This window comes from Salmo trutta, chromosome 23 (genome assembly GCF_901001165.1).
Source record: "Salmo trutta chromosome 23, fSalTru1.1, whole genome shotgun sequence".
Lineage (NCBI taxonomy): Eukaryota > Metazoa > Chordata > Actinopteri > Salmoniformes > Salmonidae > Salmo > Salmo trutta.
In genome coordinates this window covers 776,619-801,554 of record NC_042979.1, presented here as the reverse complement: position 1 = coordinate 801,554, position 24,936 = coordinate 776,619, and the positions used below count along the sequence as shown (strand labels likewise).

General features: G+C 43.4%; 1 protein-coding gene across 1 annotated transcript in view; it reads left to right on the top strand.

The window, feature by feature from the left end:
* Positions 1 to 24,936, top strand: part of LOC115159075 (potassium/sodium hyperpolarization-activated cyclic nucleotide-gated channel 1-like) — a 203,474-nt gene that overhangs the window by 69,417 nt on the left and 109,121 nt on the right. The window contains exon 3 of the mRNA XM_029708447.1: positions 21,834 to 21,995. Coding sequence (XP_029564307.1) covers positions 21,834 to 21,995 — 162 coding nt within the window. The remainder of the gene's footprint in view (positions 1 to 21,833; positions 21,996 to 24,936) is intronic.

Sequence of the window (24,936 nt, the reverse complement as noted above, 5' to 3'; positions counted from 1 at the left end):
TCAAGTGACTTTTTTCTAATCATTATTCATTGCATCATGCGGCCTTAGAATGTATTAGAAATCAAAACATAAAGCCAGGCTAACGTTTGTATCACAACTAAAGTTGCATAAATATCTCTAAATAGGAGGACCTGTTTCTAGGCAAATCTTGCCAAATAAATGAACTAGTGTAGCCAACAGCCATATGGCATAGCCAGATCAGGGCCTAACATAAGGATGACTCAGAATATGCTATTCTGTTCTTCTAAAATAGGCTACATTTTCTTCATATCATAATGTTTCTTTAGACCTGCCTAAAATACATAATGAATTCATTGGGATGGTGTAGGGTATATTACATGGATTTATTAGACTTTTTAAAATGTAGATGTTCAAAAGATGTTCAGCATCAGTGGCTTGTAGTCTACTCATGGAAGCCGAGGTGCTAATTGTGTTTATGGTAATTATCGGTCAATTACCGTGAGACCGGCAGTTATTTGAATGACAATCACCGGCTGACAAAATTTCATGACCGCCATGTTGGCTGTACGTAATTATTATATCCTTTAAACAAAGGGTATTTTCAGAACTACATTCAGCATGATGGCTATTCACTTCAGTCTCAATGGGCTTTCTCCACTTGCCTTTTGCAAATGTAATTATTCTGCTTGCTCATATAGAGAGGAGCCCTAATGCACACAACATCTACCATCTACCAAGAAGAGAGAGAGAGAGAGAGAGATAAAGGGGGAGGGACAGACAGACAGACAGACAGACAGACAGACAGACAGACAGACAGACAGACAGACAGACAGACAGACAGACAGACAGACAATCCACCATAGCTAATTATAGCTGCGAAATTACCAGATGTAAAATATTAACGGAGGAACAGGACATTTAATGGTTGTGTTTGGTTTGATCAGCTTTTATTCAAATGCCAATTCAACCTTAATTTAATTCAATACCAAATAACTGTAATTTCCTTGAAAGTGCATAATGAATAAAAATGCAGAGTAAATCAAATTGGATAGTGAATAAAAATGCATAGTGGATAAAAAAAGAATGGTAGCTGTCCTAAAACACAACTCTAAGGAGCATAGAACAACAGAGCACATGCTCTACCCTGCCATCCATCATTTGCTCTGGGCATTCCATCCTGTCCTGTCCTTTATATTTGAAGGCTGAAAGAAGTTGATTAATTTATGGCATTATGAACTTGTCAAACCCACGCTTGGATTTGGTGCAGTTTGGTCCAATCAGACACAAGAAACACTAAATGAGCCATATAACCGCTGTATATATATATATTTCAGATTGCACCTTTACATTTGTATAATGTGTGGACCTGTGATTTATTTACCTTCCCCTTATCTGTGGCTCTACATGCAATGAGAAGCCAAGCAGCTATAGCTAGCATAGCTAAAAGAGACTAAACCGTCCACCATACGACAGGGCCCCTGCTCATGTGGATGTTGCTCAGAACGGAAATGTACAGATTAAGGATGAACAGAAGTGTGAAGGTTATCACACACGCACGACCAAATTAGATCCAGCTAGAAGAGCGCAGAGCCTGAAGGTTCAGAGTGACACATTCAGAGTAGAGGAAGGAGGATGCAGGGAGGCAGGGACTTCTCCATGATGAGAAGAGAAGACGCGTGCGTAGGCATGCACGCATACATGTACACACACACACACACAGACCCATTACTGAGATTTGATGTTGACGGTAACAGACAACAACAGTCAGGGACCCGGCTCTCATTATAAATCCCTCTGCTCTGCATGGCCTCGCAGTTAATGTTGTCGTAAAGAAATGAAGGCGGAAAGAGAGAACACAAACAAATATTACACAACAAAAACCTGAGAAGAAGAGGCTATGACTTTTTTCTGGCCTTCAGATTTACTTTTGTTTTACAACAAGAGAAGAAATCTCGTATGGCAATCAGATGAGCCTTGGGCTGTGACTTGATATTATGCAGCAGATTCTGTTTCAGATTTCCTTTCCTGTCGATTTATGACACTTTCAAGATCACTTTTTGTGCAGATCTGCAAGGTTGATTCCATCGATCATTATCATGCATTTAACTAGATGGTAACTTTACATGAAGTAAAGTTGTGGTGCTTGCTTTAGCGCTTTAAAGGTATTTTTCTGGTAGTGGAAGTAGTTTTAAAAGTTTTACTTTACTACACTGCTCAAAAAAATAAAGGGAACACTTAAACAACACGATGTAACTCCAAGTCAATCACACTTCTGTGAAATCAAACTGTCCACTTAGGAAGCAACACTGATTGACAATAAATTTCACATGCTGTTGTGCAAATGGAATAGACAACAGGTGGAAATTATAGGCAATTAGCAAGACACCCCCAATAAAGGAGTGGTTCTGCAGGTGGGGACCATAGACCACTTCTCAGTTCCTATGCTTCCTGGCTGATGTTTTGGTCACTTTTGAATGCTGGCGGTGCTTTCACTCTAGTGGTAGAATGAGACGGAGTCTACAACCCACACAAGTGGCTCAGGTAGTGCAGCTCATCCAGGATGGCACATCAATGCGAGCTGTTGCAAAAAGGTTTGCTGTGTCTGTCAGCGTAGTGTCCAGAGCATGGAGGCGCTACCAGGAGACAGGCCAGTACATCAGGAGACGTGGAGGAGGCCGTAGGAGGGCAACAACCCAGCAGCAGGACTGCTACCTCCACCGTTGTGCAAGGAGGAGCAGGAGGAGCACTGCCAGAGCCCTGCAAAATGACCTCCAGCAGGCCACAAATGTGCATGTGTCTGCTCAAACAGTCAGAAACAGACTCCATGAGAGTGGTATGAGGGCCCGACGTCCACAGGTGGGGGTTGTGCTTACAGCCCAACACCGTCCAGGACGTTTGGCATTTGCCAGAGAACACCAATATTGGCAAATTCGCCACTGGCGCCCTGTGCTCTTAACAGATGAAAGCAGGTTCACACTGAGCACGTGTGACAGACGTGACAGAGTCTGGAGACGCCGTGGAGAACGTTCTGCTGCCTGCAACATCATCCAGCATGACCGGTTTGGCGGTGGGTCAGTCATGGTGTGGGGTGGCATTTCTTTGGGGGGCCGCACAGCCCTCCATGTGCTCGCCAGAGGTAGTCTGACTGCCATTATGTACCGAGATGAGATCCTCAGACCCCTTGTGAGACCATATGCTGGTGCGGTTGGCCCTGGGTTCCTCCTAATGCAAGACAATGCTAGACCTCATGTGGCTGGAGTGTGTCAGCAGTTCCTGCAAGAGGAAGGCATTGATGCTATGGACTGGCCCGCCCGTTCCCCAGACCTGAATCCAATTGAGCACATCTGGGACATCATGTCTCGCTCCATCCACCAACGCCACGTTGCACCACAGACTGTCCAGGAGTTGGCGGATGCTTTAGTCCAGGTCTGGGAGGAGACCATCCGCCACCTCATCAGGAGCATGCCCAGGCGTTGTAGGGAGGTCATACAGGCACGTGGAGGCCACACACACTACTGAGCCTCATTTTGACTTGTTTTGAGGACATTACATCAAAGTTGGATCAGCCTGTAGTGTGGTTTTCCACTTTAATTTTGAGTGTGACTCCAAATCCAGACCTCCATGGGTTGATAAATTGGATTTCCATTGATTATTTTTGTGTGATTTTGTTGTCAGCACATTCAACTATGTAAAGAAAAAAGTATTTAATAAGATTATTTCTTTAATTCAGATCTAGGATGTGTTGTTTAATTGTTCCCTTTATTTTTTTGAGCAGTATATTTAAAGAAAAACAGTTACATATATATATTGACTGATATTTTGATAGACTACTATATCAACCTTATTTTCTTTGGATCGTGGGGCAGTTAGATCACAAATGTTTCTAAACTACAGTTGTGTGTGTGAAAATTAAAAGAAGAAAGACATATGGCAAAGCAATCTTCTGTCAGTAGATGGAGATTAAAGGTAGGATCATGTGGACAACACTCTTAAGAAAGCAAAGCAACTCAATCAATCATGCTTTGGGTTTCAGATAAATAGATGCATGATTTACTTTTGTAAAACATTCAGTGTAAATTAAGTTTGATTTTAGTTGAATGATGATGTAATGATCAAACAATACAGAGTATTGTAGGAAACTCAGGTCTGCTGTTCAAAGTCAGCTAGAAACTCAAATTGTATTATATTGGACTCACCTTGTCTTGTTGGCTTTATGCAGTGAAACATTCATCAGATGCCCTGTCATTTTCCCTGCTGCAAATCTATTTTAAGCTTTGCTAACATCTTGTTTCTGGTTGTTGTGGGCCGTCATAAAATGCAGTCGTTTTTGAAACGAGAGAAAATAAATCATGGTTCTGCAACTTGTTTTTGAAGGCATGTTTGATTGGATCTGGGTCTTCAGATTTGCTCTGTATATACATTTCTCCTAACTGCATTTAGCAACAGACGAGGAGGAAATAATAAGATAGTTGAAAACAATCACAAATTTCCATTTGATCAGAGCACAATATTTTTTCAATTGCACACATTACTACAGTCACAATAAAAAACAGATGAGGAAGGCAGTGGAAGCCATTTTCCTGGAAATAGTTTGTCATCCTTCATTGTAATAGCCAGTCAGGGTTTTATTCCCTTCAAATAAGTCCTCTGTTAATCCCCAGTAACCTTAACTGGAGGTCATTCACAGCCGTGCACAATTTAAAGATGCATAGAAGACATAAAAAAATGTGTGTATGCTGCGTGCAACTTGATGTGTCCTTTGCATAGCCTGCCTGACTCCTATGCTGGTGAGACATACATTTCTTTAGCTATGAATTAATTAATGATTGTGTTGGGGAAAATGTGGCGTTTGCTGATTTCTGTTTACTTGATTGCGGTTTTCTTTGGTGTTCATTGAATAAAAGTTTAACATATACGCAGGGAGTCAGGAAGCAGGTCAATTTAATAATAAGAAACGTGAAGATAAACAAAACAAGAGTAGCGTACTGAACGTTAACAAAATACATAGTGCCTGAAGACTGAGGCTACTGAGGGCTAAATAAAGGGGAAGGAATCAGGGCGTTGATGAAGTCCAGGCGTGCATAACGATGGGGAGCAGGTGTGCACAATGATGGTTGCCAGGACCGGTGGTTAGTAGCAGGAGAGTGGGAGTTTGCGTGACTGTACCCCTCTCCTAACGCGTGGCTCCAGTCGCAGGACGACACAGGCCAGGTGGGCAGCCCCGAGAGCGAGAAGTGGGCCGGGCCGGACGGCGGAGGTGGAAATCCCCGACCCAATAGTGCTCCTCTCGAAAGTACCCCTCCCAGTCCACCAGGTACTGAAGCCGACCCCCATTCCATCGGGAGTCCAGGAGGGACCTGACGGCATAGGCGGGGCTCCCATCAATGTCGAGGGGTGGTGGAGGGTGTCACGGGGGACGGCACCAGCCAAGCGAACAGGAACCACTGGCCTGAGGAGGGAAACATGAAAAGAGGGAGAGATTCGGTAGTTAGTGGAGAGTTGTAATGTATAGGTTACCTCATTGACCCTCCGGAGGACGTTGAAGGGCCCAACAAACCGAGGGCTCAGCTTCCTACAGGGCAGGCGTAGCGGGAGATTCCTGGTGGAGAGCCAGATGCGATCACCAGGATGGAACACGGGAGCCTCACTGTGGTGGCGGTCAGCTTGCTCCTTCTGACGGTGGACGGCACACTGAAGCCTCGCGTGGGCATTGAACCACTCGTCCACTGCAGGAGCGTCGGGCTGGCTCAGGGTCCATGGAGCCAGGGCTGGCTGATATCCAAGGACACACTGGAAGGGGGTCAGCCTGATGGAGGAGTGACACAGGGAATTCTGGGCGTACGCCACACAGGGAAGGAACCGGGCCCACTCCCCATGCCGGTCCTGACCGTGACTCCTAAGGAACCTCCCCAGCTCCTGGTTAATCCTCTCCACCTGCCCGTTGGACTGAGGCCGGTACCCAGAAGTGATGCTGACCGTGACCCCAGCTTCTCCATGAAGGCTTTCCATACCCGTGACATGAATTGGGGGTCACGGTCGGAGACGATATCCTCCAGAAGGCCATAGTTCCGGAAGACCTGCTGGAACAGTGCCTCAGCAACCTGGAGAGTGGTAGGGAGACCAGAGAGAGGGCTAAAACAACCATAATAGTAGTGAAACCATCCGAAGAGAGGAGATCAGTGACGAAATCAATGGACAGATGAGACCAAGGCCGCTGAGGCACGGGAAGGCATTTTCCCTGCTGGAGCGTGCTGGGGAGATTTAGTTTGGGCACATACGGAGCAGGAGTTGATATAGCGAGCGATGCCCTGCGCCAAGGTGGGCCACCAGTACTTTCCGGAAATAGATTGAATAGTGCGGGAATTACCTGGGTGTCCAGCGATGAGAGATGTGTGTGACCAAGTCAACAGCCAATCCCTTATTTTATTTATTTTTTATTTATTTTACCGTTATTTTACCAGGTAAGTTGACTGAGAACACATTCTCATTTACAGCAACGACCTGGGGAATAGTTACAGGGGAGAGGAGGGGGATGAATGAGCCAATTGTAAGCTGGGGATGATTAGACAGCCGTGATGGTATGAGTGCCAGATTGGGAATTTAGCCAGGACACCGGGGTTAACACCCCTACTCTTACGATAAGTGCAATGGGATCTTTAATGACCTCAGAGAGTCAGGACACCCGTTTAACGTCCCATCCGAAAGACGGCACCCTACACAGGGCAGTGTCCCCAATCACTGCCCTGGGCATTGGGATATTTTTTAGACCAGAGGAAAGAGTGCCTCCTACTGGCCCTCCAATACCACTTCCAGCAGCATCTGGTCTCCCATCCAGGGACTGACCAGGACCAACCCTGCTTAGCATCAGAAGCAAGCCAGCAGTTGGATGCAGGGTGGTATGCTGCTGGCTTATCCCCGTGGGAACATAGGTTCGCTCTGGAGGACAGCTAGCAGGTGCAGGTTCCCTCTCCAGATCCTGGCGAATGTCCACATCTACATCCCAAATCATGGGGGCAACGATTCGGGAAGGCAGAATGATGGGTACACTCGGGACAGGGCATCGGCTGTAATGTTCTTTGAACTTGGGTGATATGACAAGCTGAAGTTGAATCTAGTGAATACAAGGGCCACCTTGCTTGGCACGGGATCAGCCGCCTCGCTGTCCGCATGTACTCCAGGTTCCGATGGTCAGTGAAGATGAGAAATGGGTCTTCCAGCCAGTGTCTCCACTCCTCTAATGCCAACTTCACCTCCAAGAGCTCCCGGTCATCAACGTCATATTTCCTCTCTGCAGGAGACAGTTTATTTGAGTAAATGCACATGGATACAATTTCTGTGGGTTACATTGACATTGGAACAAGACGGCCCCCACGCCCACTTCTGAAGCTTCCACATCTTGTGAGGCAGTATTCTGTAACGTATACGCAGGGAGTCAGGAAGCATAAGGTGAGTTTAATAAAAACAGGAGTAGCGTACTGAATGTAAATAAAATCAAGACTGCCTCAAGACTGAGGCTACTGAGGGCTAAATAAAGGGAGAGTAACAGGGTGATGATAAAATCCAGGTGTGCGTCACGATGGGGAGCAATATGGAGTATTTTCTATATCGCCCAGCTCAACAGTGGTTCCTCCTTTAAAAGTTGTGTCATACTGCGGCACACCTTGCGGGCTGCTGCAGCATTCTGTGGCACGTCATTTAATTCTCAGCCATTTTTTCTGTTACTGCAAGTTATTGCTAGTTTGACCACAAGAGGGCATCTTTGAGAAGCATTTGATAGTATTCCGTATTGGCATTACCAGAGAATTTAAAACCTTTTTTGTAATAACATAGTATATGGTATTGATTTTAAGAAATTTGGCTTAATAAATGTGATTAATATTATGGTGTATCTATTCAGAGAAAAACAAAAAAATGAAACCCTCAGGGTTTCTATGGCGCAGTACAATGTGACGTCGGGAGTAGGCTACAGGATTGGAGGATTCTAAATTGTTTGCCTTCATTAGACAACTTTGTTCCAATATTTCTGTAAATCAGTGATATTTATTCCCATAGTAATTCGTTATGGATCCATAACTAAATCAATTTCTGCATTACGAAATGAGGAGAGTTACAAACTTCACACACCAGTCAGAGTTATACTTAAACTACATCTTTAATAATAAGAGCTTTGCAAAAGCACTTTGACTTTCAATGATGCACTATCTCTAATGAACAATTGAAAGTGTCAACACAAAAGTACAAAGATCTTTTATAGCCAAGATACACCCCTCTCAACGTAGATGACGAACCACAGATACATAGAATGGTCACAAGGTTAAGATTTGTATGAAAGATATCTATAAAACATAGCAGACAGCAACTGCTGTGTCAACAGTTTTCATTGTATAGACCAGTGTCCAAACTGGAACCGTCTCTCCCTGGTACGGTATAGAACAGAACCATTAGCTCATGTTCTCTGGAATGCTCTTTTAGGCTTTATTACCCAAAGACATCGTAAATCTCCTCTGTCAGTGCTATCTCATAGAGGCCCATCCTCAGTAGAACACACACACAATAGTTAACAGAATACTCTATTCTGTCAAATATTACAACCATTATAATACAATACAAGCATTATAACATCATCTTGAAATTTTCCACAACAAGTAAACATGGGTAAGTGCCTAATTCCTTACATAAGGGAGAGCAGGCCATCTCTGTACTACAGAATGCGGGGCAAGTGGGAGACCGGGGTTCAAATCCCGGTTGGGGAGGAAGGAGTAGGCTGTCCTTGTAAATAAGAATTTGTTCTTAACTGATTCCATATGTGTTATTTCATAGTTGTGATGTCTTCACTATTATTCTACAATGTAGAAAATAGTGAAAATAAAGAAAAATCCTGCAATGAGTAGGTGTGTCCAAACTTTTGACTGGTACTTGCTTAATTAATTGGAGGATTCTAAATTGTTTGCCTTAATTAGACATTACTCAACACTAGTGAGACTCATTTCGCCTATGGTAGGCCTACAGTATATCAAAAAATATTTTTTTCAATGACGTGACTCTCCACCAATAATTACATTTAGAGGATTGGAGGACTAAATTAATATCTAAGGGCATTTTCCGTTAGATATTCTCAGATATTCTCACAGATCCTAAAGGGCTTTTATATCATTCTAAATAATTAATAATCACTTTGTTTAAAAAGTAACAATATTTTAGATATTTCGTTTTCATTTAATCTAGAGTGAGCGAGAAAAAGGCAATCTTGAACATGGGGTGAGACATTCTCACTAATTTGTAAATAAAGCCAGTACAACATGACGGTTGGGAGTAGGCTACAGGATTGAAGGATTCTAAATTGTTTGCCTTCATTAGACATAACTCAACTCTAGTGAGACTCATTTTGCCTATGGTAGGCCTACAGTATATAGATTATTTTAATTTTTTTTCAATAACGTGACTCTCTGCCAATAATTACATTTAGAGGATTGGAGGACTCTAAATTAATATCTAAGAGGCATTTTCCGTTAGATATTCTCACAGATCCTAAGAAACTTGCTTATAATTCTAAATTAATTAATAATAATAATGACTTTGTTTAAAAAGTAACAACATTTTGTAGATTTTGTTTTCATTTAACCTAAAGTGAGCGAGAAAAAGGCAAAAGAGCAGACATCACTTGCTTATATTTAGTCAACACATATCAAGAATATCATGGCATATTTGAACATGTAATTTGTAATGGATGCATAACTAAATAAACATCAGAACTTTGAAATAGTATTTTTATCATTATTTTATTAACCTCTCTAGGGCAGGTGGCACCAAATCGTCCCACCTACGTAACAGCCAGTTGAATCCTGTGGCGCGATTTTCAAATACCTTAGAAATGCTATTACTTCAATTTCTCAAACATATGACTATTTTACAGCTATTTAAAGACAAGACTCTCGTTAATCTAACCACACTGTCCGATTTCAAAAAGGCTTTACAACGAAAACAAAACATTAGATTATGTCAGGAGAGTACCCAGCCAGAAATAATCACACACCCATTTTTCAAGCTAGCATATAATGTCACAAAAACCAAAACCACAGCTAAATGCAGCACTAACCTTTGATGATCTTCATCAGATGACACTCCTAGGACATTATGTTATACAATACATGCATGTTTTGGTCAATCAAGTGCATATTTATCTCACAAACCAGCTTTTTACATTAGCATGTGACGTTCAGAACTAGCATTCCCACCGAACACTTCCGGTGAATTTACTAAATTACTCACGATAAACGTTCACAAAAAACAGAACAATTATTTTAAGAGTTATAGATACAGAACTCCTTCATGCAATCACGGTGTCCGCTTTTAAAATAGCTTTTCAGTGAAAGCACATTTTGCAATATTCTAAGTATATAGCTCGCCATCACGGGCTAGCTAATTTTACACCCACCAAGTTTGGTACTCACCAAACTCAGATTTACTATAAGAAAAATTGGATTACCTTTGCTGTTCTTCGTCAGAATGCGCTCCCAGGACTTCTACTTCAACAACAAATGTTGGTTTGGTTCCAAATAATCCATAGTTATATCCAAATAGCGGCGTTTTGTTCGCGCGTTCAAGACACTATCCGAAGGGTAACGAAGGGTGACGCGCGGATGCGTATCGTGACAAAAAATTTCAAAATATTCCATTACCGTACTTCGAAGCATGTCAAACGCTGTTTAAATTCAATTTTTATGCGATTTTTCTCGTAAAAAAAGCGATAATATTCCTACCGGGATTCGTCCTTTCCGTTCAAAGACAAAAGAATAAAAACATGGTGTCGCCTCGTGCATGCGCCTCCAGTCTCTGTTCTCTGATCGACCACTATCCAATTGCGCTACTGTTTTTCAGCCAGGGCCTGCAAAGACATCATTCAGCGGTTTGCCGCCTTCTGAGAGCCTGTGGGAGCCGTAGAAAGTGTCACGTTACAGCAGAGATCCTCAGTTTTCAATAAAGAGAGTGTAGAAGGTCAAGAAATGGTCAGAGAGCGCACTTCCTGTAAGGAATCTTCTCAGGTTTTGGCCTGCCAAATGAGTTCTGTTATACTCACAGACACCATTCAAACAGTTTTAGAATCTTTGGAGTGTTTTCTATCCAAAGCTAATACTTATATGCATATTCTAGTTTCTGGGCAGGAGTAATAATCAGATTAAATCGGGTACGTTTTTTATCCGGCCGTGAAAATACTGCCCCCTATCCATAACAGGTTAATGTCCCGTTGGTAGGATATTTGTGATCGTAGCTTGTCTATTTTGTTATCTAATGATTGTACATTGACTAATAGGATTGATGGTAGATCACCCACTCGCGTTGGATCCTTACAAGGCACCCCGACCTACGTCCCTGATATCTCTTTCTCATGCGAATGACGGGGAAGTAGGCCTTGTCGGGTGTCTAAAGTAAATCCTCTGTGGCCGCCTCGTTAAAGAAAAAACCTTCATCCAGTACGAGTTGAGTAATCGCTGTCCTGATATCCAGAAGCTCTTTTTGGCCATAAGAGACTGTAGCAGAAACATTATGTACAAAATAAGTTACCAATAATGTGAAAAAACACACACAATAGCACAATTGGTTGAGCCCATAAAACATCAGCCATCTCCTCCAGCGCCACTATATTTGGATGAAGTATGAATACTTTCTGAAGGCACTGCCGAGGTGGGGAATGAAAATAACCTACATAATAAATGCAGGGAATAAATGCTTTCTGTGAGGTTTTGGAGCCTAGGTAAATTATATTTCACTAGTTTATGACAAATGGACTGAAAGCTCAGGAGCTAATCTGAACTGAGCTGAACCAACAGTAAAGAGGTGGGGAATGAACTCATAATGGTGACTCATGGCATGAGATCTGTGAGAGATTTTAGCTAGAAGAGTCTGGGTACATGAAACATTTCACTTATTTAAATGGCAAAGGTGTCAAAACATTGCAATTCAATTTGAAACAAAGTATGGTTCTGAATGAAAGTGCTATTATCATCCATAATTTATGAGCATGTATGATATACCTCAAGGACGGGAAACTTTGATGGGGGTGAGGGCCACAATAAATCTGAACTCATCATGAGGGGGCCGCAGTTGCTTGCAAGTCTGCGTACCCACATCCATTCTCCCCCGCTCTCTTGACAGCGGAAAGAAATCTTTTTAGTTTTAGAGTTAATTTCATGCCATTCTACAAATGTTGTCATGGTGTGTAGAGAAAGTGTTGCAGTTGTATAAATCATTTCATGGAATTCTACTAATTTTTCCATTGGGCAGAGATGAACTGACTTGTTGGAAAGGTGTCATCGTAGGGACGATATGACGTTGAGGCCATTCTACTGCCAATGTTTGTCTACGAAGATTGCATGACTGTGTGCTCGATTTAATACACCTGTCAGCAACGGGTGTGGCTGAAATAGCCAACTCCACTAATTTGAGGGGGTGGAGTATAACATTTTGATGTTATAGCCTTATTTTAAAATGAATTAAATATTTTTTTTCCTTCATCAATCTACACACAATACCTCATAATGACAAAGCAAAAACAGGTTTTTAGATTTTTGGGCAAATGTATAAAAATTTAAATAAGTATTCAGTATTCAGACCCTTTACTCAGTACTTTGTTGAAGCACCTTTGACAGTGATTACAGCCTTGAGTCTTCTTGGGTATGACGCTACAAGTGTGGCACACCTTGGGGAGTTTCTCCCATTCTTCTCTGCAGATCCTGTCAAGCTCTGTCAGGTTGGATAGAGAGCGTCGCTGCACAGCTATTTTCAGGTCTCTCCAGAGATGTTTGATCGGGTTCAAGTCCAGGCTCTGGCTGGGCCATTCAAGGATATTCAGAGACTTGTCCCAAAGCCACTCCTGCATTGTCTTGTCTGTGTGCTTAGGGTCACTGTCGTGTTGGAAGGTGAACCTTCACCCCAGTCTAAGGTCTTGAGTGCTTTTGAATAGGTTTTCATCAAGGATCTCTCGGTACTTTGCTCCGTTCATTTTTACCTCAATCCTGACTAGTCTCCCAGTCCCTGCTGCTGAAAAAACATACCCACAGCATGATACTGCCATCACCATCCTTCACTGTAGAGATGGTACCAGGTTTCCTCCAGATGTGACGCTTGGCATTCAGGCGATCTATCTACTCAGAATATTGCAAAATGTGCTTTCACCGAAAAGCTATTTTAAAATCGGACACCTCGATTGCATAAAGGAGTTCTGTATCTATAATTCTTAAAATAATTGTTATGTTTTTTGTGAACGTTTATCGTGAGTAATTTAGTAAATTCACCGGAAGTGTTCGGTGGGAATGCTAGTTCTGAACGTCACATGCTAATTTAAAAAGCTGGTTTTGATATAAATATGAACTTGATTGAACAAAACATGCATGTATTGTATAACATAATGTCCTAGGCGTGTCATCAATAAGTGCATCGATGACGTCATCCCCACAGTGACCGTACGTACATACCACAACCGGAAGCCATGGATTACAGGCAACATCTGCACTGAGCTAAAGGGTAGAGCTGCCGCTTTCAAGGAGCGGGACTCTAACCCAAACGCTTATAAGAAATCCCACTATGCCCTCAGAAGAACCATCAAACAGGCAAACTGTTAATACAGGACTAAGATTGAATCGTACTACATCGGCTCCGATGCTTGTCGGATGTGGCAGGGCTTGCAAACTATTACAGACTACAAAGGGAAGCACAGTCGCGAGCTACCCAGTGACACAAGCCTACCAGACAAGCTGTATTACTTCTATGCTTGCTGTGAGGCAAGCAACACTGAAGCATGCATGAGAGCATCAGCTGTTCCAGATGACTGTGTGATCACGCTCTCCGTAGCCACTGTGAATAAGACCTTTTTTAACCTTTATTTAACTAGGCAAGTCAGTTAAGAACAAATTCTTCTTTTCAATGATGGCCTAGGAACAGTGGGTTAACTGCCTTATTCAGGGGCAGAACGCCAGATTATTGTACTTTGTCAGCTCGGGGATTCGATCTTGCAACCTTTTGGTTACTAGTCCAATACTCTAACCCCTAGGCTACGCTGCCGCCCCTTTAAAAAGGTTAACATTCACAAGGCCGCGGGGCCAGACGAATTACCAGGGCGTGTACAATAAGCATGCACTGACCAACTGGCAAGTGTCTTCACTGACATTTTCAACCTGTCCCTGACTGAGTTTGTAATAGCAACATGTTTCAAGCAGACCACCATAGTCCCTGTGCTCAAGAACACTAAGGTAACCTTCCCAAATGACCACTGACTCGTAGTACTTACGTCTGTAGCCATGAAGTGCTTTGAAAGGGTGGTAATGGCTCACATCAGCACTATCCCAGAAACCCTAGAACCACTCCAATTTGCATACTGCCCCAACAGATCCACAGATGATGCAATCGCTATTGCACTCCACACTGTCCTTTCCCAAAGCAACACCTACGTGAGAATGCTATTCACTGACTACAGCTCAACGTTCATTACCATAGTGCCATCAAAGCGCATCACTAAGCTAAGGACCCTGGGACTAAACACCTCCCTCTGCAACAGGATCCTGGACTTCCTGACGGGCTGCCCCCAGGTGGTAGGGGTAGGTAACAACACATCTGCCATGTTGATCCTCAACACAAGGGCCCCTCAGGGGTGCGTGTTCAGTCCCCTCCTGTACTCCCTGTTCACCCGTGACTGTATGGCCAGGCACGACTTCAACACCATCATTAAGTTTTCCGACGACACAACAGTGGTAGGCCTGATCACCGACAACAATGAAACAGCCTATAGGGAGGTCAGAGACCTGGCCGTGTGGTGCCAGGATAACAACCTCTCCCTCAATGTGATCAAGACAAAGGAGATGATTGTGGACTACAGGAAAAGGAGGACCGAGAATACCCCCATTCTCATCGACAAGGCCGTAGTTGATTAGGTTGAGAGCTTCAAGTTCCTTGGTGTCCACATCACCAACAAACTATCATGGTCCAAAGGGATGTGTTTAGTCGAAGGGTCCTTAGCTTAGTGATGAGCTTTGATGGCACCATTGTGCTGAACGTTGAGGAGACTGATGGGAATAGAACGATTTGGCATGGGCCTTCAGATCCTCAAAACGTTCTACAGCTGCACCATCGAGAGCATCCTAACTGGTTACATCACTGCCTGGTATGGCAACTGCTCGGCCTCTGACTGCAAGGCACTACAGAGGGTAGTGCGTTCAGCCCAGTACATCACCAGGGCCAAGCTTCCTGCCATCCAGGACCTCTACACCAGCATGTGTCAGAGGAAGGCCCTAAACATTGTCAAAGACTCCAGCCACCCTAGCCATAGACTGTTCTCTCTGCTACCGCATGGCAAATGGTACCGGAGTGCCAAGTCTAGATCCAAAAGGCTTCTTAACAGCTTCTATCCCCAAGCCTTAAGGCTCCTGAACAGCTAATCAAATGTCTACCCAGACTATTTGCATCCCCCACCCCCATTTTTACACTGCTGCTACTCTCTGGCTATTATCTATGCATAGTCATTTTAACTCTACCTACATGTATATATTATCTCAATAACCTCGACTAACCAGTGCCCCCGCACATTGACTCTGTACCGGTACCCCCTGTATATAGCCTCACTACTGTTATTTTATTGTTGTTCTTTAACTATTTGTTAGTTATCTATTTTTTACTTAACACTTATTTTTCTTAAAACTGCAATGTTGGTTAAGGGCTTGTAAGTAAGCATTCACTGTTGTAGTAGGCGCATGTGACATATAATATTTCATTTCATTTGATACCCCTTGACTCCCTTGACTTCCACATTTTGTTTTGTTACAGCCTGAATTCAAAATTGATTCAACAGATTTTTTGCCCACCCATCTATACACAATACCACATAATGACAAAGTAAAAACATGTTTTTCAAAGTCTTTGCAATTTACAAATGTATCATGCTATTAGGACGCTGAGAACATCCCCATAGCATGATGCTGCCACCAACATGCTTTATGGTAGGGTTGGTGTTGGTTTTCTCCAGACATAGCGCTTTGCATTCATGCCAAATAGTTACCTTTTTGTCTCATCAGACCACAGAATCTTTTGCCTCATGTTCTCAGAGTCTTTTATGTGGCTTTTGCAAGGTCCAGGCATGCTGTCATGTGCATTTTTCTCAGGAGTGACTTCGGTCTGGCGACTCAACCATAAAGCCCAGATTGCTGTAGGGACTGTTGTCCTTCTGGCAGGGTCTCCCATCTCAGCCAACAAACTCTGTAGTTCTGTCAGAGTAGTCAGTGGGTTCTTAGTCACCTCCCTGACCACTTTTGTTTTGTTTTCAATTATATGTCGTTGACGAGGACAGCGTAGACAAGCTGTGAAGACATCTTTGTTTTTGCCACGCAGGGTGTGAGGGAGACATTAGCAATTCAAATAGGCCAAAGTTGCCGCTTCCTGTTTTTCCCGTCCTCTCGACCATCCTCTCAACCATTTTTCCTCTCCTGCAGGAGTATGCAGGAGTATGTTGCTTAATACATGTGCTGTTTCTCTCTCTCTTACTGTGTGTAATCAAACACACAGTGACACAAAGTAACGCTAACAGAGCAAGTAAAGAGAGCGCAGTGGTAGGTAGCAGGAGAGAGCAGAGCACTGAGACGTTGAGACAAGCGGCCATCCTTTGAGCTAGCTCTGCTGGCAAGTTTTAGCCTTCCCTTGTACTGCCACTGAATCTCCCCACAGATTGAGTTGATCACTGAGATCCAGCGATCCAACTCATCACTGAGATCTATCAGTCTGTATTTGGACACCTTCATCTCTCTTCAGTTCTGCTTCCTAGCATGGCCTGCTTTGTCCTTGACATTGAGGGGGTGGATGTACAGCATGAGAGGGAGGGAAGGCTCAGGTGGGTTCTGTTAAGGATGGTGCAGTGTTGTTTTTAAACTAGGCAAGTAATTTAAGAACAAATTTATTATTTACAATGATGGCCTACCCCAGCCAAGCCCTAACCCGGACGATGCTGGGACAATTGGGCGCCGCCCTATGGGACTCCCAATCACAGCCGGTTGTGATACAGCCTGGAATCGAACCAGTCTGTAGTGACACCTCTAGCACTGAGATGCAGGGCCTTAGACCACTGCGCTACTTGGGAGTGTTACAAAACCTTCAGCTAGAAATGTTGTGTCCACTTGGCATAGCGCAAATGACAACACCTAAATGGCATAGGGCCTGAGTGACTGAGTAACGCGGAGGATGTCCAATCACATTCCCTCACAGACATGGGTGTGATGATTACATGTTTGTGACAGGTCCTGGAAGGTCAATGAGAGGGTCATTGGCAGAAGAGAGTATATCTGGCCCGTGTGTGTGTGTGTGTGTGTGTGTGTGTGTGTGTGTGTGTGTGTGTGTGTGTGTGTGTGTGTGTGTGTGTGTGTGTGTGTGTGTGTGTGTGTGTGTGTGTTTGTGTGTGTGTGTGTGTGAGAGACATGTCTTATGAGGTCAATGGAAGGGCTATTGGCAGTAGAGCTCCAGTATGTCTTGGCTTCAATACATCCACATGCTTTTTTTTCAGTACATCATGGAGTCATCATGAAGTCAGTAGAAAATAAAGGGGAGGGCAGAACTTTGAGTGGGAGAGTGAGAAAGTGACAAAGTGACAATTGTAATAAGTGTGCGCGCTGCACCACTGCTTAATCAAATCAAAGTGTATTGTTCATATACACACATTTAGCAGATGATATTGCGGGTGTAGCGAAATGCTTGTGTTCCTAGCTCCAACAGCTAATAGCTATAAGAAATCTAAGATGTGTCAAATAAATTATATCTAGCTCAGGGCTCCAGCTATGCATTTGGTTTGCTAACTTGATAGCTAAAGTAATTGGCTAGATGTCAAGATCAAGCTCCTTGGTTACAGCAGAGACATTAAATCCCCTCCTGGAACAACATCCCTGTTGCCTAAATTGTTTTGTGTGTCAAAAAAACACACCCGCGGTAATACCGTATATCCCGGTATGGTACAGAAACAGTATGACGGTATGATAATCTGGATACCGCCAAACCCTAACACACACACACACACACACACACACACACACACACACACACACACACACACACACACACACACACACACACACACACACACACACACACACCCTCTCCCACACCCTGGCCCATCTGGTTTCTCCAGACTGCCTTTTCTGACCAAGCTTATTTTAAGACAACAACAGCGCTGATTACCAAATAATCATTGTTCTCTTTTGGGCTATCTTGACTTGGCCTACAGATGTAGGACCTCCATTTTAGTCAGTTTCCTACAGCAGAAAATATATATAATATGTGGATTATAATGAATTACATTTTTGTAGGCGTTTATACATTTTGTAAGGGAAAATCAAGTCTGAAAGAAACGATTAGGTTACATGTGATTGTCCAATTTTACTACGTCATGCCCGGGTCAGTGTTGTCATGCAGTTTCAGTATTTATGACGTGTTGCAGGGTTGGGGTCAATTCCATTTCAATTCCAGAAGTAAACAAAATTCCAATGTAACTTTATTAATTGAAAGGCATTGAAGATAAATGCAATTGGAATCTCAGTATACTTTCTGAATTGACTGGAATTTGTATTAAATTGACCCCAACCCTGATGTGTTGGTATCTACAGATGTAGGATCTTAATTTGATCACCCTGGTGCAGGAGGTTAAACCCCCTAGAGTTGATGTCTGCTCCCCCACGGAAATTTGAATTAGCATAATGTAAAAAGCCTCGTCGGACTCGTCTGAAGTCAGTATAGCCGATCTGCCAACTTCTGTCTGTATCGTCCGAAAAGTTTGGGCATCACACTAATATTACCCCTCTGTTCAAAGGTGAGACTTTCACTAACACGTACATATCTAGGACGCCCACAGGCCTCACAAGACTCGTCTGAAGGTCCCCTGGTACCAGTTGAAAAAAATGAAGGGAAGTACATATGGAGACTGTTTAGTACCAAAAAATATATATATTTATAATGTTTCCTGATCTTTCTTATTTCTTTTAGATATAGGACAGCCACTTCAGAACAAAGTTCCTTTAGATTGTTCACTACATGTCGTTCCATGTAGTGAATCTGTTATTCACTGTGTTAGTATGGTCTAATAGCAGTAAGGCCAAATACAATATTTAATCCCAAAAAGTTATATATTTTTTTGAATACTTCAAGGGGTAGTACTTTTTTTTTTTTTTACGGAATAGGGTTAAAAAGGTTTCTGAAGTTTGTAATTTCCACTTTGAAATTACGAAAAATGTATTAACCCCTACAACAATTTCCGTTAATTATAATCCACATATTTTCCTGCTGTAGCAAACTGGCTCACATTAAGATCCTACATCTGTAGCTGTGAAAGGAATTCTGATGAAAGTTGTCTTCTATAATATTTGTTGCTCGCTTAGTAGTTATTCAGCAATTATGACTACTGAATTAACTTTCCTTCCAGACTCACATTAACGATAAGACTGTCGTGCGATATAATTTCAAATACCTTGACTTTATAATAACAGTGAGAAGGAGGTGCAAATGTTCTGCAAGGGGCAAAACCTTCCTCGTTGTTGCTTGAATATCTTGAATTACATTAGGCCCATTTGTTTTTCCAGACCTTGACTCTACAGCATTCAACAGCATTCCAACTTGCTATTTGTCCCCCCCCCAGGGCAATAATGTAGAAAAACGAAAGGTCACCATTTTTCAACTGCCTGTGGAATTTGTTAAGAATAAAATTAATGTCTTAATCTGCCATTAAAACCATACCTTAAGAACCCATTAAAACTCAATTAAATGCATGCATTAGTGACTTTTTGGAAACGGTCGTCGTAGTGAATGGACCAAGGTGCAGCGGGTACGTGAATGCTCATGTTTATTTTACAAAATAAAACACGATAACAATGAACGGCCAACAAACAGTCTTGCATGCAACACACAGCTACGCAAAGAACAACTTCCCACAAAACCCAAACAAAACACACCCCTCTATATAGGACCTTCAATCAGAGGCAACGAGGAACAGCTGCCTCCAACTGAAGGCCAAATCAATAAACTAAACATAGAACTAAAAAGACTAGACTAGAACATAGAAATATACTAACATAGAACATAGCCCAAAACCCCCGGAAAACACTAACCAAACACCCCTCTACATAAACACACACCCCGAAACACATAAAACAAATACCCCCCTGCCACGTCCTGACCAAACTACAGTAACAAACAACCCCTTTACTGGTCAGAACGTGACACTTTTAAAGCAGTTTATGGAGAAAAGAAATCCTATCACCTTAAAAATAGATAATAATTACCTCATCAACCCCTCGGATTGGGTCCTTCATGTTGTGGGGGACGAGGGACAAGGCAATCGACAGGTTCAACAATATGTTGCATTTTAAATTTTTAACAAATGGGTGATAGCTGGTTTGTCATGTGAAACTGGAACTTTGTGAATTTTCACTCAAACACTTCCAGATTTTTTGCAGAAATAGAGTAATTGGCACTTTGGCCAAAATGGATAATGGAATAATGAGCCAGGAGAGAAATAATGGGTTTCCTATGCAAATGAGAACTAATTAGCAGATAGAGTGGAGCTCATAGAAGTGTGAGGAGATTCTATTTTGTTCTGATCCAATGTCAGCCAACCCTTTTCTCCAGACCTGTTCAGTCACACTGTAGATTGGCTTTTATTCCAGCAGCGCCCTGGTTCGCTCTGATTAAGCAACATGATCGTTATCGTGTCTCTCTCTATCTCTAGCTCTCTCGTTCCCTCCCTCTGTCTGCTCATGTCATCTCATGTCTCCACGGTTAAATCCAGTTTATTTTGAATAGATGATATGGGTATTAGTAAAGCATAGTGTGTCACAACTTCCTCTGAAGTCGGGTCCTCTCCTTGTTCGGGCGGCGCTCGGTCTTCTAGCCATCGTCGATCCACTTTTCATTTTCCACTTGTCTTGTCTTGTGTTTCCACACACCTGGTTTAAATTCCCTCATTTACTTGTTGTGTATTTAACCCTCTGTTCTCCCCATGTCTTTGTGTGGGATTGTTTATTGTAGTGCTAGTGCACGTTCCCCGTGAGCGCACGACGGGTTATTTTTGTGCCCATTTATCTTGTTGTTCTGGATGCTGTTGGTTTTGCTTAATTAATCTCTGGTTAAGTTCTGCTCTCCTGCGCCTGACTTCTCTGCCGCTGATTACGCACCCCGCTACGTAGTGTGGATGGGGGTTCAACTGTAACTAAAAAAATTTTTTTAAAGGAAAATGCTTTACGTGTTAATTTAATAACACATGTATGGCTGGAAGTGTTAAACTGGAAGTGTTAGAAATCGTGAACTCAACATTACTGTTAAGTTTAAATAAGCAGTTGTTTGATCATTACAAGCTTTGAAATGTGCTATTATTGTGGCTAGTGCATTGGCTTGGCTATGCCCTCTTCTGAACTTATTCCCCCTGCGTACAGCAACCTTATATTTTTTGCCATTTCACTGTGGTCTGTTTGCTTTGGACGATGTCCAAGACAAATAATGAATACCCCAACATATGTTAATTACACTTTTACACCGTATTGTACAGTGATTGAAATTCTTCTGTGGCCAAAAAGGCTGCGGCTCTCCTCTCTACTACTGCTTTAAAATTTGATTTTTGGATAGTTGTAGTATGCTTGCGCTCTAACCACAATTTGAAGTATTTTCTGGACTGTTGAAAGGGTGCTCAGTCTTTGGAATGTAAAACTGAAATACTGAGCTTCAGGTTAGTAACTTAATTCCTTTCAATAATTGTTAAAAATGTCGCGTTTCAGAGCAATCATCTTTGTCCGAGAACTATTAATATTTGAATCCTTGTATCTTAACATATTTTTCCCCCCTTCTCTTTTCTCTGTCTCCAGATCTTCCATATGACCTACGACCTGGCCAGTGCTGTGGTAAGAATATTTAATCTGATAGGGATGATGCTACTGCTCTGCCACTGGGATGGTTGTCTACAGTTCCTGGTTCCCCTCCTACAAGATTTCCCCCAAGATTGCTGGGTGTCACTAAATGGTATGGTTGTAAGTATTATACCCTACATCTTTTTTTTTTCTTTCATAGTTGGAAATGTTAAAACATTGGTACCAGTTGGAATTCCTTTAAAAAGGTAGGTAGCATAAAGGTAACCACATATAACATATGGATTTGCATTAGTATACACATCAAAAGTCCCAAATGCAAAACTCTGTTCTATTTTTTGAGTTATTACATTACATTTTTAACATATTACATTATGTTACTTAACGATGAAAGCTCCTTAAATCTCTTAATCAATCAGAGACGATTACTGCTGTCAGGCAGCACTGTCGTAAAAAAATGTTGGCTCTTAGATGGCAATCACCTCACACTCTCACAATTTGGTACTATTAGAAGTTATAACTTTAGAATTATCGACAGCGAGAAGGTGCAAGTCAAGGAATAATTGAGGCCTGGACAAATATACTTGACTCTGTAAAGAATAAGTTAGGTATGACACTACAAGCTTTGCACACCTGTATTTGGAGAGTTTCTCCCATTCTTCTCTGCAGATCCTCTCAAGCTCTGTCTGGTTGGACGGGGAGCGTCGCTGCACAGCTATTTTCAGGTCTTAGCCAGAGCCAGACTCAAGGGCATTCAGAGACTTGTTCCGAAGCCACTCCTGTATTGTCTTGGCTGTTTGCTTACGGTCGTTGTCCTGTTGGAAGTTGAACCTTTGCCCCAGTCTGATGTCCTGAACACTCTGGATTTTATCAAGGATCTCTCCATACTTTGCTCCGTTCATCTTTCCCTCGATCCTGACTAGTCTCCCAGTCCCTGTCACTGAAAAACATCCCCACTGTCTTGTTCTGACCAGTAAAGGGGTAATTTGTTATTGTAGTTTGGTCAGGACATGGCAGGATGGTATTTATTTGTGTTATGTGGTTCGGGGTGTGTGTTTATGTAGAGAGGTGTTTGGTTAGTGTTTTCCAGGGTTTTTGGGCTATGTTCTATGTTAGTATATTTCTATGTTCTAGTCTAGTCTTTTAGTTGTATGTTTAGTTTATTGATTTGGCTTTCAATTGGAGGCAGCTGTTCCTCGTTGCCTCTGACTTCCCACCAACAACGGACCAAGCAGCGGGGAAAGGAGCAACAAAGGATTTATGTAGGCTTCCAGTGCGTCAGCCCAGTCCAACTCGTCCTGTTCCTGCTCCCCACACTTGCCTTGGGGTGCGTGTATCCAGTCTGGCATCTCCAGTTCCAGCCCCACGCACCAGGCCTCCAGTGCGTCAGCCCAGTCCAACTCGTCCTGTTCCTGCTCCCCGCACTAGCCTTGGGGTGCGTGTCTCCAGTCTGGTACCTCCACTACCAGCCCCACGCATCAGGCTTTCAGTGCGCAGTCCCCGTCCAGAGCTTCCGACGACAGTACCCCGTCCAGAGCTTCCGACGACAGTACCCCGTCCAGAGCTTCCGACGACAGTACCCCGTCCAGAGTGTCCGGAAACAGTGCCCCATCCAGAGTGTCCGGCGACAGTGCCCCATCTAGAGACGGCCCACAGTCCGGAACCGAGTGAGACGGCCCACAGTCCGGAACCGAGTGAGACGGCCCACAGTCCGGAACCGAGTGAGACGGCCCACAGTCTGGAACCGAGTGAGACGGCCCACAGTCCGGAACCGAGTGAGACGGCCTACAGTCCGGAACCGAGTGAGACGGCCTACAGTCCGGAACCGAGTAAGACGGCCTACAGTCTGGAACCGAGTGAGACGGCCTACAGTCCGGAACCGAGTGAGACGGCATACAGTCCGGAATCGGCGCAGCCAGAGTCGACCTACAGTCTGGAGCTTCCAGAATCGTCCGTCTGCCCGAGGTCTACAGCGAAGTGCATCAGCCCGAGGTCTACAGCGATGCACTTCAGCCAGAGGCATTCAGCGGGGGTGACAGGTTAGGTGGGGGACTAAGGCCAGAGCCTGAGCCACCTCAGCAGTAGGAGGATTGGGGAGGGGGTGGTGTAGCACAGGAACCGTCGGTGACGGCAGCCACCCTCCCTTCCCTCCCTTTAGTTTGGAGTGTTTATTTTGTGTTTATTTTTTTTGTGTGAGGTGCATCCGGGGTCTGCACATTTGGGGGGGTACTGTCACGTTCTGACCAGTAAAGGGGTTATTTATTATTGTAGTTTGGTCAGGGCGTGGCAGGGGGGTATTTGTTTTATGTGGTTCGGGGTGTGTGTTTTCCGGGGGTTTTGGGCTATGTTCTATGTTAATATATTTCTATGTTCTAGTTGAATCTTTTAGTTGTATGTTTAGTTTATTGATTTGGCCTTCAATTGGAGGCAGCTGTTCCTCGTTGCCTCTGATTGAAGGTCCTATATAGAGGGGTGTGTTTTGTTTGGGTTTTGTGGGAAGTTGTGGTTGCATAGCTGTGTTTAGCCTGTAATCCTGTTCGTTCGATCGTTTTCTTGTTTTGTTTGTTTACGTGTTCAATAAAGTTAAGATGAGCACTCAACCCGCTGCATTTTGGTCCACTACCTACGACGACCGTTACACCCACAGCATGATGCTGCCACCACCATGCTTCACTGTAGGGATGGTATTGGCGATGTGATGTGTGGTGCCTGGTTTCCTACAGATGTGACGCTTGGCATTCAGGCCAAAGAGTTCAATCTTGATTTCATCAGACCAGAGAATCTTGTTTCTCATGTTCTGAGAGTCCTTTAGGTGCCTTTTGGCTAACTCCAAGCGGGCTGTCATGTGCTTTTTAATGAGGAGTGGCTTCCATCTGGCCAATCTACAATAAAGGCCTGATTGGTGGAGTGCTGCAGAGATGGTTGTCCTTCTGGAAGTTTCTCACCTCTCCACAGAGGAACTCTGGAGCTCTGTCAAAGTGACCATCAGGTTTTGGTCACCTCACTGACCAAGGCCCTTTCCCCGATTGCTCAGTTTGGCCTGGCGACCAGTTCTAGGAACAGTCTTGGTGGTTCCAAACTTCTTCCATTGAACAATGATGGA